This window comes from Hipposideros armiger, unplaced genomic scaffold (genome assembly GCF_001890085.2).
Source record: "Hipposideros armiger isolate ML-2016 unplaced genomic scaffold, ASM189008v1 scaffold_2, whole genome shotgun sequence".
NCBI classification, from domain to species: domain Eukaryota; kingdom Metazoa; phylum Chordata; class Mammalia; order Chiroptera; family Hipposideridae; genus Hipposideros; species Hipposideros armiger.
The window spans coordinates 9542918-9558331 of NW_017731352.1; the positions used below are offsets into that span (position 1 = coordinate 9542918).

Here is a 15414-nt window from a genome sequence, read left to right on the forward strand (position 1 = left end):
AAACAAATGAATCTGTCTACGGAACTCTAGGCTCACATACCTGCAGGACATCTGTGCCCAAGTGCCCCTTAAGTCTCTACACACAGCATTCCCCATACTGAGCCCAGCATCTTCTCCCTGGGGTACCTCATCTCCCCTCCCTTCTCCTCATTAGCAGCCCTCCATCTTGTGCATTCCCCATCTCGGATTGGAGCCAGACTGTGGGCATCTCTTTTTCCTCCCATAGAGATTCCCGGAGGCTATCAGTCCCACCACCTGAATGGCTCTTGCCTTATTTTCCTTTCTTTACTTGCACGCTGCTGCTCACCTCTCTCTCTCTCTCACTCTCACCTGTGGATATCTGCCACAGCCTCCTTATCCTGACCCCAATTAAAATCCCCTCAATGGCTTCTATATCCTTCAGGGTAAAGTCAAAACTCTTTACCAAGGCTTATCAGGAATCCAGTCCCAGTTCAGCCCTGTCTATCTCTCCAGCTTCATCTCTCCTCCATCCCACCCCTTTCGTCCTTTTCAGGAGCAACCTGATGAGTTCTTTCCTGCCTCTGTGCCTCTTGCGTGCTGTTTTCTTTGTCTGAAAGCCCTTTTCCAACTCTGTTGCCCCCATAACTCATTCATCAAGCCTTAATTTAAAAGACACTTCCTCCAGGAAGCCTTCCCTCACTCCCCAAGTCCCAGTTAGGCCTCTCTGATATAAACTTCCGTAGCTCTCTACACTTCCCCCAACATAACCCTTCTCATGCTGTATTTAATTGTTTGCTTCATTGTTCTTCTCTCTAAACAGACTGTACATTGAATGGGAGCAGAAACCAAGTTTGTTTGTTGATGAAGCATGTCCAGCAAAAATAAAGTTCCATTTCAATTTAATGGTTAGCATTCAATAAGCAAATAGATGAATTTTTGCTTTTGCTACTTCAGATGCAGCTTCAAACTTTGGGGCCAGACAAGATATCTAGTTCTTCATTTTCTAAAGGTCAGGAAAAGGGGAGCAGCACTGCAGCAGAGCCTTACCCAGGCCGCTGACTGACTCAGAGTGGGGTCTTTGGAGGGAAGGCTGCTGTGTGGGGCCTTTCCGGGGGTGCTTTTCATCTGATTGCCTTTCCAAGTATTCACAACCAACTTCCCCATCAGTCATGAGTTTTTCCAAGCCTTACAGGAACCTACCCTAAAGAGTAAAGGAAGTTCTCTGTATGTTCCTAAATGCTACCTTCAAAAGATTTTCAGAGTTTCCTGAGTTAAAGGCCTCAGGACTGAAACTTTGGTTGGTGTCAAGTTCCCGTGAAGATGCTACTGGGCTGGGGCTCAGGACCGCTATTTACTGCCGCCAACCCAAGTCAGGATAGAAAAAAGATGAGTGGCGTTGAGTCTGACAGGCAGTAATGCAAAGTGGGGTTTTCCAAGTCTCCAACTGGCTGAGTCAAGTTCAGAGAAGTCCAGCACCCCTGGGGAGGTTGGCAGGTAGCTGGGAAAACTAGGTTGGTATGATGGGTTGAATCCTGATCAGCACAGATTCACACCTGTCTCCCTGCCCCCTCCCCCTCAGGGCTGTGTGTGCTTCCTGCCTCATTGACTTTGGACTTGGCCATGTGATGTGTGTTGGCCACTGGAAAGCAAGCAGACATGATATGAGCGGAGGCTTTAAATACGCTTGTGTGGTTCTTTCCTGTTATGCTCCTTTCATTCACAATGAGAGGACTATGCCTCAGGGCAACACTGCTCCTTCAGCCTGGTCCCCTGAACATAAGCTTTGGACATGCTTAGTTTGATATGGCTATTAGATATCTGAGCAGAGGTGTGTATGATTTTGGGTCCAGCGGGTGGTCTGGGCTGGAAATCTACAAAGGAGTCATCAGCAGATATGTGGCATTTAAAGCTTTGAGACAGATGAGCTCACCAAGGTGTGGGTATAGATGGGAAGGAAGACCACTGAGCGAGTCTCGTTTTCTTCCAATATTTAGAGGTCAGAGAGATGAGAGAAAGAAGCATAGAAACAGAGAAGGAGCAGCCAGAAAGGTGGGCAGACAACCAGGCCAGGAAGGTGTCCTGGGAGGCAACAGGAAAGAGGACTTGCAGTTGGAGACAGTTGATCAAATGTGTCCAAAGCTGCTGATAGGTCAGTGAGATGACATGGAGAATTGACCAGTGGGTATAATGACAGGGATGTCGTCACTGTCTTTGATAAGAATGTCTTCTCTGGAGTCACGGGGGCAAAAACATCAACTGAGGGGATTCAGGAGAGAATAATAATAGAGACATTTGCAAGTATAGAAAATTTTTACGGAAAGCTTTGCTCAAAAATGAAGGAGAGAAGGGCCGGCCAAGTGGCGCATTGGTTAAGAGCTGGTTTGGGACGCCAGAGGGCCCCAGTTCGGATCCCACATATGAGGGCCAGTGACACTGCCCTCTACAGCTAAGATGCTGAACAACAGCTCAACCTGGAGCTGGGCTGCTGTGAGTCGCCTGTGACAGCATAGGCTGCAGCCCCTGTGGCAGTGGGTTGCCATGGGCTACCGTGTGTAGCCAGCAGCCAGTGTGAGCGGCCAGCAGCCCGCAGTGAGCAGCCGTCCAGAAGCCAGCGACTGATCTGCCTTACCCGGGAAGAGTGCAATGATGGTGCCAACTTGGGCCAGTGAAGCAACGTCCTCCACAACTAAACTGAAGAACAAAATGACAGCAACTTGTCAGTTCCCCTTCCCCAATTCCCCAGTGCTGTTCCCATCCTCTCAATTCCCCAATAAAAAAAAAATCTTAAAAAAAAAATGAAGGAGAGAAATAGGGCTCTTGATGAAGGGGGAAGCAGCATCAAGAGAGGATTTTTTTTTAACAATGGGATAAAAAAAATAATAAGTTTGAATGCTGATGGAAATGATCCAGTAAAGAGAAGAAACAGATCACGCAGTAGAGATGGAGGAGTGATGACAATTGGCTCATCTCTGTAACAGGAAGAAGGTTGAGTGTGCACCTTTACATGCAGGGAGGTGGGCAGATTTAGTGGTGGGAGTCGGAAGACATTCTCTTCCAGTTGCATCAACTTTCTCAGTGAAACAGGAAGCCAGGTAATCAAAGAGGGCGAGCATGTGGGAGGTGAAAAAGAGTATGACAGAGTCGTCCAGGAGGGTCCAAGAATGAATGGACTAAGGATTTGTAGCTTGCATACTGGCTAGCAGTGACTCTTTTACCACTAACAAAGCCTCACAACAGGCTTACGAAGTAGGCTTTATTATTTGTCTCATTTGCAGATGAGGAAATTCAAGCACAGAGTGGTCAAGAAACATGCTCAAAGTCACACAGTAAAAAAGTAGGAGAGCCAAAATTTGAACACAGGCAGTCTGGCTGTAGGCCTAAATACTTAATCACTAGGTTAGGGTGACCCAGTTAAGCACATAAGAGCCTGTCACAGAACTGAACTAAATGGAATGAGGGTTCAATGAACGTTTGTGGAGCAACCACTGTGTGTCAAGTTCTGCACTAGATGCCTTCACAACTCTGTGCAGTCGTGGTTATTATCAACCCCATTTTACTGCTGAGAACATTGAGGCCCAGACAGATCCAGTTGCTTTTTCAAAGCTGCAGAGCTAGGAAGTGGGACAACTGACTTTTGCACTCATGTCAGTCTGATTCCTAAGCCCACAGCCTGTACACAATGCCACAGAGGCCCCCCCCCCCCATCTACAGGGAAGTTATTAGCAAAATGCATCCGAGCTGTCTCCACCTCAGGTTGAGGTCACTTGAAACCTTGATTCTGAGCAGGTGGAGCACGTACTATGGGGTTCTTATAGCACGAACATTTTAAAAGAAGGTGACTTTGGGGAAATACTGGTTGTCTGACTGACAATTTTTGGATGCCGGATCCATCTGGTGGGGAGGACAGCTTAGAGGTATAGGGTGGGAGTCTTGGAATTGTCTTTGTTTTCCTTTTTCTTTTAATCAAAGCTATAGCCTTATATCACAAGAGCACTCGTACTGCTTACACAAGCATGTCCAAAAATGTTCTCTTAAGACAGAGGGCTCATAATGTATCATGTACACCGAACAGCCACCACTTCCTCAAATGCAAGGAAGCAGACAGTTAAAAAAAAACACACACACACAAAAAACCAAGAGGCAGCCGTTGTTTATCACGACCTCTCCTCAGTGAGGCCTGAGATTCTTTACAACAGGAGCTTCACTTCCCATGACGCAGAGCGAAGTGTCAACTGGGACATTTCTGGTAACACTGAAAGCAAGGGAAGCAGGGTGCATGCTTCACAAGGTGCCAGCCCCCAGGGGCCTGTGGGTGGGGTTCGGGTGCCATCCCCAAGTCACCGATGCATGGACCTTTCATCTGAAAGAAAGGAGGACACGGGCTGGAAAATCAACCTCAAGCTGAAGATTGCCGGTGAAGCAATCAGAACGGGGAAAACAAACACACACACCAGCTAGAGGGAGAGATCGAAAAGGCAAGAAGGGCACGAACTGTGACTGACTCACCGCTTGAGCAGCTGCTCACCCGAACCAGAAGCAAAATGTCCCTCAAGTTGCCAAGAAACTGGGATTTCAACCTGAAAGGAGAGGCTGGGAAAATAGGTATGGTCAATGTCTTTTGGTTGCCTTTGTCGTTCTACTTGAGCGCCCACCATTTGCATGTTGGTCTGCAGGGAGCATAGTCTACCTGAAAATGGATCGTGGCCAACTTGGCTTTGGGGGAACATTTGCATTCAAGCTGATCAGTTGGCTCAAATTTCCCAAACACTGGGAGGGGGGTTCTCTTTTGTTTGGAGGTAGCGGTGGAATGGACCTCCCTTGTGTGTGGGACCTGGGGTATGTTGGATGGGCTAAGGCTACCGATCACACAGAAAACTGTGAGTTTTTCTCTATGTATCATGGAAGGAACATATCTCTCCTGTTTGGCACTCATCCGTGTGTTAAGTGGTTTTTGATAGGAGCACAGAGAGTAGGTAGAGTCTTTTGAAGTGCTTGATCTGTGAAGAAACCCAAGCTGTCCCGTTTTGTGAGCCCATGGGGTCCCCAGGCCCTTTTTCTGGACTTGAGCTGAGATGGGGTTCCTTGTAGCAAAAAGTAAACAATGAGGACAAGACAGAAACATGAAAATATTTGCAGGTGTAATAAGGACAATTTTAGGGAAAGAGACAGAATGGAAGGGACTTTTTAGATAGAGGAGTTGAAAAAAAGCAGTGCATTTTAAATTAATTATCTTAACGGATCCTGGCATGTTTTCTGAGCTGTCCATACCTCTTCTTGTTAATGATGATAGTGACAGATTGATTTTAATCTGTTACATAATTGTTACCATGAGTTTCTTTATATGGGTATCTTCTACTATTAAATTAATCACAGTAATTTAGGGTAGAGCAATTGGGCCAAAAGTGATTCCCTGTGTTTTATACTTCTACTCATATGGTGAGATAACTTCCTTGATATTAGACATTGATAAGTGCTAAGGTGTTTCTAATGGCTTGAAAAAGTTTTGCTTGAAACAAAGTTTAGACTTGGGCTTCTAATGGCAGTTAATGTGCTACTAAAATAAGTGGTCCATTGCAAAGTCACAAAATGGTGTATTAATATGTAGAGCTGAGAAAGGATTTGAAAGAAAATTGAGGGTAATTAGAGATGCCATTTATCTCGGTAACCAGGGAGGATTAGCAATCTTAGTCGAGCTGGGGATCATAGCATGCTTTAGTCAGTTCAGAGAGCAGATAGTGTGTGTACCTCTCACATAAGCAAGAGATTCTTCTAATTACTGTTGACACCAATGTATTTGGCTACTGCTTGTTCTATTATACGTCATAAAAATTTGTTTTTAGAAGTATAATTTCTATGGTTCTGTTCCTTTGAAAGTGTCCCGCTCCTGTTCAGAGGGGGTCATTCTATCGTCGCACCATATGAGTTTGACAGGTCTTACTCCCCTTCTGTTTAAAAATGGGAAATGTGAGATAATTAATGGTTAAATGATTAAATGGTCAAATTTCTTGTTTTTCCCAGAGATATAGGAAATTACCACATTAGAGTTTGGGTCTGCATATTCTCAGACCTGGGATTAGGTTGGGTAAATTTCATGATTTCTACCAATATTTCTTAAATCATGGCCCTGTGGAGAACCTGTATCAGAGTCACTTCAAGTGCTTGTTCAAAATGCAAATTCCTGGGCATCACCCTGGCTTGTGAAATCAGACTCTCTGGAGGGAGGCCCAAGCGCCTGCAGTTTAACAAGCACTCACCTCCCTCCCACCTGGCGAAAAGGCCCTGCTATAAGGGCTGTGGCCTAAGTGAGTAGTCTCGGAGCGTTACCACTCCCCCAGCATTGAGCATGGTGCCTGGTCCTAGTGGGCGCACGATGAATATTTATTGTCTTAATCGATGATTGACTACAAGCAGATGATATTCTTTAGTATAATTTAATGAAAAATAACTACATAATAAAATGTAGAGGAGCCCTTGTCATTATCCATACCATTTATAAGTTTGTCATCCTGAGAGATCGGACTGCAGCCAGAATACCTCTCATGAGCGTCACATCACTGAGAATTCAGATTACGAGCTGAGTCCTTCAAGGGGAGAAAGTCACTGGCTCAGTCGTAGGGCCTCTGATCCCCTCTCCAGCACCCTGTGTCTAGAGGTGAATGTAGAAACTGGCTTAACAATATGTCAAAGAAGCTCACCCCTATTAAGAAGATGCGTGGAAGCCAATGACCTATGATTTTTCCAGCCTGGGCTAGTGAGGAGTAGATCAGGATTTCTCAACTTGGACACTGTAAATATTTTGGGCTGGAAAGTTCTTAGTGGTAGGGGCTGTCCTGTGTATTATAGGATGTTAGCAGTGGGCTGGCCTCCACCGACTAGACGATAGTAGCACCCCCTTACCACTACCAGTTGTGACAACCAAAAATGTCTCCAGGCATTGCCATATGTCTGGGGAGAGATATCTTCCCTAGTTGAGAGCCACTGGAATAGAATCACCAAAAGGGTGCGATTGTAAAGTCACTTAGGACTGGAACCCAAGTATTGCCTCATGATTCACTGTCTAGGTCACTTTTCAAGAGGCTCTGAGTAAGATAAAACTTCTGGGGGTTGGGCAGTAGCCTGGGGAGGGTGCCAGGTTCAGCACTTCCTTAGGGAAATAGCCAGAAACGAACCCGTTATGTTGGCCCAGAAAGGTGCCCCCCAGTTTTTTTAAATTTTTTTTTATTTGTGCACCCAGTTTTCCCTAAATCTTTTAAGTGCTGAGCTGGGGCCGACATGAAAGTGAAAGTCTCTGAGAGTGGGAAAAGGACTCTGTACTGTACTTCCACCTCAGAGAGCTGGGGAGGGCCCTGCTGGATGAAAGGGCTGCCCTGGAGACCACCACCAGGGGCCTGGCAGTGGTGGGAGAACACGATCCTGGCCACTGTGCATGTGCCCTATTATCCTGGGGTGGGGGGTGGGGGAGGATTTAAAAGAAAGGGAAATACAGAGCAAGCAGACTTGGCTTGAGATGGAGCCAAGAGCATACATTTCTTCCTTTGATTGTTTATCATCTTCAATTTTAGTCTAGTAATTAAAACTGGGACAGCCTTCCACTGCTTTCATCCACTGTTAGGCAAATCTTTTACTCTTTCACATATTTGTCTCTCCAACTCAATTGTGAGCTCTGAGGTCAGGTTCTAGGATGCAATATCTTTTCTTGCACTGTCCAGGGGTCAGACACATCTAGTGCTTTGCATGCAGGTGGTCTAAGGAAAAGGCATTGACCATCCAGGGAAAACCCTGTTTTGCCCTGTGGTTTGGGAGCATTTAGTTGGAAGATTGATGGGTGAATTTCAGTACCACCCCCATTGGATCCAGTCACAGATACATTATATCTTATTTTTTTCTCAGTTCCCGGAAGCCAGTATAAGGGAGAACAGGCCCTAGAGAGCATGTGACTCTGAGATATGTAATGAAAGTAACTATGGAGCGGAGGTTGTTTTAACTGTTTTCTCTTTGCAAATTAATGTTGAAAAAAAATATTCAGAAACAAAAATTCATTATTCTAGACTCCCAAGTAGTCAAGGGAATAATGACAACAGTGGAGGGTTTTTTTCCACTTAATAAATTATGATTTGTCTGATATGGAGTCTAGTTCTGTCCTTTAGAAAATCAGAGTAAAGGGAATGAAAACATTTGTTTCTTAAGACCTTTGTAAGTAGGCCAATTTATAAAACTGAAAGACTTTATGCAATGGAAGTTATTATTCATTAGAGGAAGTCATATTTGAAAGTATAGTTTTAGATAGATAAATCGATAGATACACAGAGATAGAAAGAATCAAATTAAAAAGAAGTTTTATGAATCAATACAGATGATTAAAAATGAACAAACAACATAAATGGATATCTTAAAAGATAGGAATAATGCTGCCAATAAACACAGGGAAATACTCTTAATCACAATAATTAAGAAATGTAAATTAAAAACATAATGATATACTTTTTCTCACTCACCAAATTGGCTAAAATGAAAATTCTGACAAGACTAGGGTTGTCCAGGACGTAGAGCAATAGGAATTCTCCTTCACTGAGCATGTAACCATTTTGGAAAACAATTTGGCCTTGCTTAGTGAAATGGATGATGTGCAAACCCACGAAGCAGCCGTTTCACTCCAGAGACTGTCCCCTGGAGGGGCTGTTGTGCATGTGAACTGAAAACAGATGTACGGAAGTTCCACGGTAGTATTGCTGTAATAACAGGAGACAGGAAACAGCCTAAATGCCCATCAATAATAGCATGGAAAAATAAAAATGTAGTATCTATAAAATGGAATGCTACATAAGAGCAAAAATTAATTAATTATAGCGATTCATTTAAGTGAGATTGAATAACAAAACCTTAATATTCGGCAGAAAAGGGAAGTCACAAAAGCGTGGAATGGGATTTATTTATATTAAGGTTAAAAGCTACATATATGGCAACACTATAAAGAAAAACGAGTTGACTAATATAAAATTCAGAGTGAGTGTTACTTCTGGAGGGGAAAGGAAGGGAAATACATTTGGGAAGCTTCCAATGTACCTAATGTCAGTGTTAGGTACACGAGAGTTGATTTTATTATTATATGTCAAATGAATAAAGAAATGAACATATAAAATAAACCTGCAAAACTCTGGAAAAATGTACACAATTTGTTAATAATAGTTAACTAGGGGTGAAGGATGTATGGGTAAGATATGCCCACACACATATGTGTTATTATTTTATAAGTATTTTGCAGGCTTTTTATAACGAAAAAATATTAGTTGTGTTAATAAAAATAGCCAAAGCTAAAATAAATTTCAAAGAGCTTGGCCAGGCATGTTGGCACACATCTGATAGGCAACGCAGATGTAAAACCCTCATCTGACTGCAGAGGTTGGAACAAGCGAGGACCCATACCTGGTCACCTGTAGACTTTCTGGGCTTCTGTACTCAGGATACAGGGTTTCCTTGAAAGAGCGACACAGCCCTACAGGGACCAGGGCCGCCTGCTTGAGCATATTTCTCGCTCTATCTGAACACTGGAGTGCTGGCTGTCCAGGTTGGTCTATATTCAGTTGGTCTATATTTGGCTTTGTCAAACTTACAACGCGCAAATCTGGTCCAGGCTGGGTTCTGGACCAAATGTAGCCTATTTGCTGTGGCTGAAGCCTTGGCCCTCCCTGAGCGGCTCCTGGTCCCTGATGGATAAAGGTCCCCACACACGCAGGCGGAGTTAAGGCCAAGAATATGCCTTCCTCAGACAGTGAACACTGACACAGGGGCCCATCCCTGTCTTTATTCCTTGTGCAAGTAAAAACGTCTGTCTCTATGTCGTTATTGACTTAACTTTAGGCATAAATTCTTTCCAAAAGGTGTATGTGCCTCCTGCTGCCCAGGCTGAGAGCCTCCTGGACACTTGGGTAACGGGGACTAAGGTCACCCTAAACAGCAGCAGGATGAGGACCAACTTGAATGGTGACGGGAAATCAAAATATTGTCTTCTGCTCACTCACGGACAAAGCCCTCCCTGCAGACACTAGGCAAGGTTGACTCAGGTTCTGTACTTTGTGTTAGATTGGGAGCCAGAGGGCACTTGGATTGGCAGAGGTGAGCTCAGGAGCTCTTGGTGCATGTGTCTCTGCAAATGGGTTTAGAGTGCGATGCCGTGTGGTCCTGGCATGGTATGCACAGCCGTAAGTGCCTTGCAGGCATGGGAGTGCTGCCACCTCTGTCTCTCAGTTTATAAAGCATGAGCACAGAGTGTCTAGTAGGAGAACTCTGGGGAGACCCCGCCTGTCGCCTTCAGAGCTGGAGCATGGTCCTTTGGGTAACAAATGCTCGCTGTGGGGGCGTTGGAAAGATCCTGGGACTGGAAAACACCACGGGGAGACCCCTGGGGAGGCACGGAGGGGTTCCATCCCGGGGATGGTATGTAAATTTTGTAGACTCCCCAGATGGGAACTGAGATATGGAAGTTACAAAGAGAGAGAAAATAACTTACAGATTTTTGTCTTGTCACATTTTTCTTCCATTCTTCCCCTTTTGAAAACTGTCTAAAACCCCCCCAAAAATCACTTTCCCCAAATAAAAGGCTATACCCATACGTCTGGTGGCCAAATAGAAAGGTAGTCCTGCTCTCTGCTTCTTCCTGCAGAGCTGATAGGCTAGTGGGGCACAGACAAGGAAACAATTACAAGACTTTGAGTACCATCCTGGGATGAAAACAGCCATGGGAGCCAGGGGAGGGCAGCTATGACTAGGAATGCTGGCCCCACCAACTCTCTCCTGTCACCATCATTTCTTTTCTTTAAGGATAGAGATATGTACGTTCTTCAGTGAGTCCATCTTTCTCACACTGGTGTCCCTGTACACAGTCTCTGCTTCTCTGGAGAAGAAAAAAAATCTTTGTAATTTTGTATAGCTCCTCCTTGTGAAGGGATTAAACTGAAAGTCCTTATGATCTGGCCTTGCCCACTTGCCTCTTCCCACTCCCGCTTACACACACACACACACTCACACACACACACACGCTCCAGACTTCAGTCACATTTTACCTCTTTTAGTTCCCTGTTCTTTCTCATTCACCTGTATTGAGGGCTTCCTTATTTCCACCCCATTTCTACCCATGCTTTAGTCACAAGGGTAGACATCTTGTCCTCTGGGTGTCCCTCAGTCTGCACATCACTGGAAGGAGAGTATAATTATCATTTCCCAAGCTATTTAGGCAGAGAGGCTTATAGCTCTAGAGACTGTGGACCTCCTTTGAGGTGAGCTCAGTGGCTGCCTCTGACCTTTCAGGATATGAAGCAACCCTACCAACTGGTTGCTTGGTTTTTGAACAAAAAAATTAGCCCTTAATCAGTAACAAGCAACTCCAGCACTCCAGGTCCTCCCTGAAGAGAATGAACTCGAATTGCCTGCAAAGAGCAGCGCTGACAAAAGGTTGTCTTAAGGGACGAATTTGCCATGGACTCTCCTTGATAGGAATGGGGGAAGGCAGGAGGGTGTGTGGTACAGAAAAGAGTGAGTAGTCTTGGGGCCCTTCTGCTAATTTGTGGTGAGTCCCAGGGCAAGTTGCATAACTTAACTATTAAATAGGATTAATAATGCATATGTTGAGAGGAAGAAAAAATTTCGTGCACATAACATATCGGGTGTTCAGCAAACACCTGTTTCTTATAGATAATCTCATATCTAACCGCAGATCAAACTACATTACTTTGGCACCCTCACAGAATGGGCTTGCTGCGTTGTAATGTCACACCCTCATTTTAAGAAAAAAATTGTTACTGCAAGTAATGATTTCATGAAATTTGCTCCTGATTGTGTTGTAAAAATGAGAACAAGGAATGGACAATGCCAGCGACAGTCCCTTGTGTAACTCTGTGTGACAAAACTTGTTGAGCATTCAGTGCTCAGAAATACTATGTCTCCTTTGAGGACTTGCCACGCTTCTTCCTTTCTGGTATGACAGTTGTGCAACTTACTGTGTTTCTCATTTTGTCTTGGCTGCCAGGAAGCTCAGAGCTAAATCGAAGCTCAGTCACAACTTTCACCCATTCAGTTAGCACACCTATTTTCCTTTGTCTTTGATACAAATCTATGTGTTTACTGCAAATAAGTGTTCTGTTGGAATATAAAAACCCTGTTCATTTTTGTTCTTTTAAGAAGAGAGTGTAAGTATATGCATTATATCAGTGCACAACTACTCAGATAGCCAGTGGGTAGATTTCATACTTAGTAGTAGCGACTGGGCATTACAATTTTTCTAAGAATGGTGTTCAGAAAACACACCATTCTTTGTAGTTCATAAATGAATGGTTCTACAACCACTCATATTCTCTCCCTGGAGTTGCATTAAATGATAGTATCTTTATTACATTGGCACCTACCATTTCATGTCATTCATTCATTCATTCATAAAACATCTATTTCCTTTCCTCTATATGATAGGTCCATTTCAAGGAGCATTCTTGATATCGGGCTTCTCATACTGACAGCACTTCCTCACCCACACCTTTATCTTTCTACAAAAAAGGGTTTTTCAACTTTGGTGCCACCACATATTCTCCATAAGCTGTGAGGTGTCCTTCACCAGTAGTGTGATTAACTCAGGTGACAACTGCTTCACTCCCTCACTTCCTCCCTGTGCCACCCACCCACTCCCAGACGGGACTGGCGATACTCTACTGCGGCACCCCTGGCCTATGGTTTCTGAACCATTTGTGTGCTTCCTGGTTGGTTTGGGAGTTTCAAAGTAAAAGAGGAAGTGCTAGAGTATAAAGATTTTGAGGGTGATAGAGAAATTTTTTTTAAAGATTTTTTTTTAAATTGGGGAATTGGGGGATGGGAACAGCGCTGGGGAATTGGAGGAAGGGGAACAGACAAGTTGCCGTCCTTTTGTTTTTCAGTCTAGTTGTGAAGGACGTTGCTTCACTGGCCCAAGCTGGCACCACCATCATTGTGCTCTTCCCGGGCGAGGCAGATCAGTCACCGGCTTCTGGACGGCCGCTCAAGGTGGCTGCTGGCCGCTCACGCTGGCTGCTGGCTACACACGGTAGCCCATGGCAGCCCACTGCAACAGGGGCTGCAGCCTATCGCCGGCGACTCACAGCAGCCCAGCTCCAGGTTGAGCTGTTGTTCAGCATCTTAGCTGTAGAGGGCAGTGTCACTGGCCCTCATATGTGGGATCCGAACCGGGGTCCTCTGGTATCCCAAGCCAGCTCTTAACCAACATGCCACTCGGCCGGCCCTAGAATTTTTTTTTTAAACTTTATTGGGAAACAGCCATGGTCATTGGTTACACATTGCTTTCATGCTACAATGGTATAATTGACTCTTTTAATAAAGGCGCAGCTCATAGTGGCCCATGCGGGGATCGAACCTTCAACCTTGGTGTTAGCAGCACCACGCTCTAACCCACTGAGCTAACCGGTCATCCCTAGAATATTTTTAAATATTTTAAAATAATTTTATAAATTTTACAAAACGAATTTCCTGACCAAGTCTGAACTAGCTATAATAAAATGAGCCAGCTCTCCTTAGTAAGTATGCCAGTCAGAAAGCTAGCTTCGGAGTCAGACTGCCTACATTTGAACCCCACCATCACTAATGACTAGCTATGTGACCTCAATCCTTAGTCTCTTCATCTGTAAAATGGACACATAATGCTAATCCAAATGGTTATTGTGAGGATTAAAGGAGATGATTTTTGTAAAACCCTAATATCATCATTTGTATGTGCTTCGTAAACATCTGTTGTCATTAGATCACCACTCTGGGCATTGCTGCCATGTAGGTAGGGTATCAACTCCTTCTAACCAAGTCATTGGTGAAAGCTACAAGCAGCAGGGCTAGGGTTTTCTTTGTCTTGGCTCAGTTTAGTTCTTTCTTTCCTTTAGACGAATAGTCCTCACAACATCCATTGATCTGCTTTCCTGTCCAATGTCTGTCCCTGGCCCACAACAACCCTGCTAGCCGGTAGTAGACTGGTTATGTCTTGTTTCTTCTCCTCTTACCTCCAGTGTTTGAATGCGCTATCCTTCCTTAACACACATGGATTTTATGAATTACATTTATGTAGCTATATATGATTTTTTTTCCTTTTTCTTTCTTCTTTCCTTTTTTAAAAATTTTCTTTCTTTCTTTCTTTCTTTTTTTTGTTGTTGCCATTTCATTCCTAAATCAGCCAAGTGCCTGACTTGTGACTTTCCATTAAGATTAATGAGGAGCTTCCGGTAAGTTTTCTGCAGAAAGCCTGCTGTAGAGATACCACCATCTCTGTGCCGTTGTGATGGGAGCAGTTCCTCAAACTTCCCTTCCTTTGAGTAGGAAAAGAGAGACACTGGGTTGTGCAATGCCTCCCCCATCACGGAGGAGCCACTTCCCCCAGAGTGCTTATGTCTCCCGCTGTCACATGGACCTCCGGCCACATAAGTGAAGTGGTACGTTGTTTGTTTGGGCCTCACTGGCATCGATGTTTAATGTCTGTGATCACTTACATGTGGGTTGCAGTAGCAGTAACCTGCTAGTTTTTCTGATTCACTGTAGGAATCCTACACGTGACTTACTATTCATTTTCAGATCCTTATTTTTAGATGTAATTGTGAGGAAACAGCAGGACCTTTGAAATGAGACTCCCGTCTTTTTTCGGCCTCAATGCTGCTGTTGCAACCCGAGGGTTCCTGTGAGTGTATTCTCCCCCTCTCACTGGCCTGCTGCATTTTATTCTGTGGACTTGGTCATTTAGAGCCCAGAACCCATTTTGCTGGTGGGTAAGATATCTCACCACGCACACAGCCCAACATTATGATGATAACAGGACAGAGTACAGTTGTCATCCCTGATCCATTCTCAACCAGGGTCCTTCGTGCTCTGTTCTGAGACCAACCTGCCTTCCCTTCCTTCGGCACCAGTCCCTTTCTGAGCCATTCTGAGTTCTCCGGCTCAGCTAGGGTGACAGCCTGTCTGATATGCCTCTGACTCAGGGGGTTCCTGAGATATAAGACTGTCATTATGAAAACCAGGAAAGTCACCCTAGTCTCAGTATTCTATATCTGAGAAAACCAGGTACTTTGAGAATATAATGCCATTATTGTGACAGGTGCTCTGTGTATCTATTGAATTGAATTTCTGGTGAGGTCACACAGTTTAGGGTAAAATGAAATTATGTGAAATTTTCTTAAAACCTTGAGTTGTTGTGTTTGTTTTTTCTGTACCCACAGTGAGCAGTCCTTTCCAATTTTTCTTCAGCTTACCTGAATCTGCCATGTTAGCTTCCTCCATCTATGTTTATGACATTTTTTTTTAATTCTTGCTCATACTGTCTCTGGAAGGATTGGGAACCACACACGTCAGCCATGTGGCAGGGTACTTCTTTTCAGAATCACACAAAACCCCTGCCCTGTGGAAGCTGTATCTGGCCCCAGGTTTGCTATTCTACTTTCT

The 15414-nt window shown here is 44.3% G+C and overlaps 1 protein-coding gene across 2 annotated transcripts in view; it reads left to right on the forward strand.

Annotated features, from left to right (window-relative positions):
* The first annotated feature begins 4081 nt into the window (after window positions 1-4081).
* The window catches only part of ARHGAP25 (Rho GTPase activating protein 25), a 69970-nt gene continuing 58637 nt past the window's right edge, over window positions 4082-15414 (forward strand). The window contains exon 1 of one of the 2 annotated variants that reach the window (XM_019635760.1): window positions 4082-4563. In XM_019635760.1, coding sequence (XP_019491305.1) covers window positions 4503-4563 — 61 coding nt within the window. In that variant the 5' untranslated portion in view covers window positions 4082-4502. Of the gene's footprint in view, window positions 4564-4766; window positions 4839-15414 lie in introns of those variants that run through there. The other variant, XM_019635750.1, reaches the window with a different exon arrangement.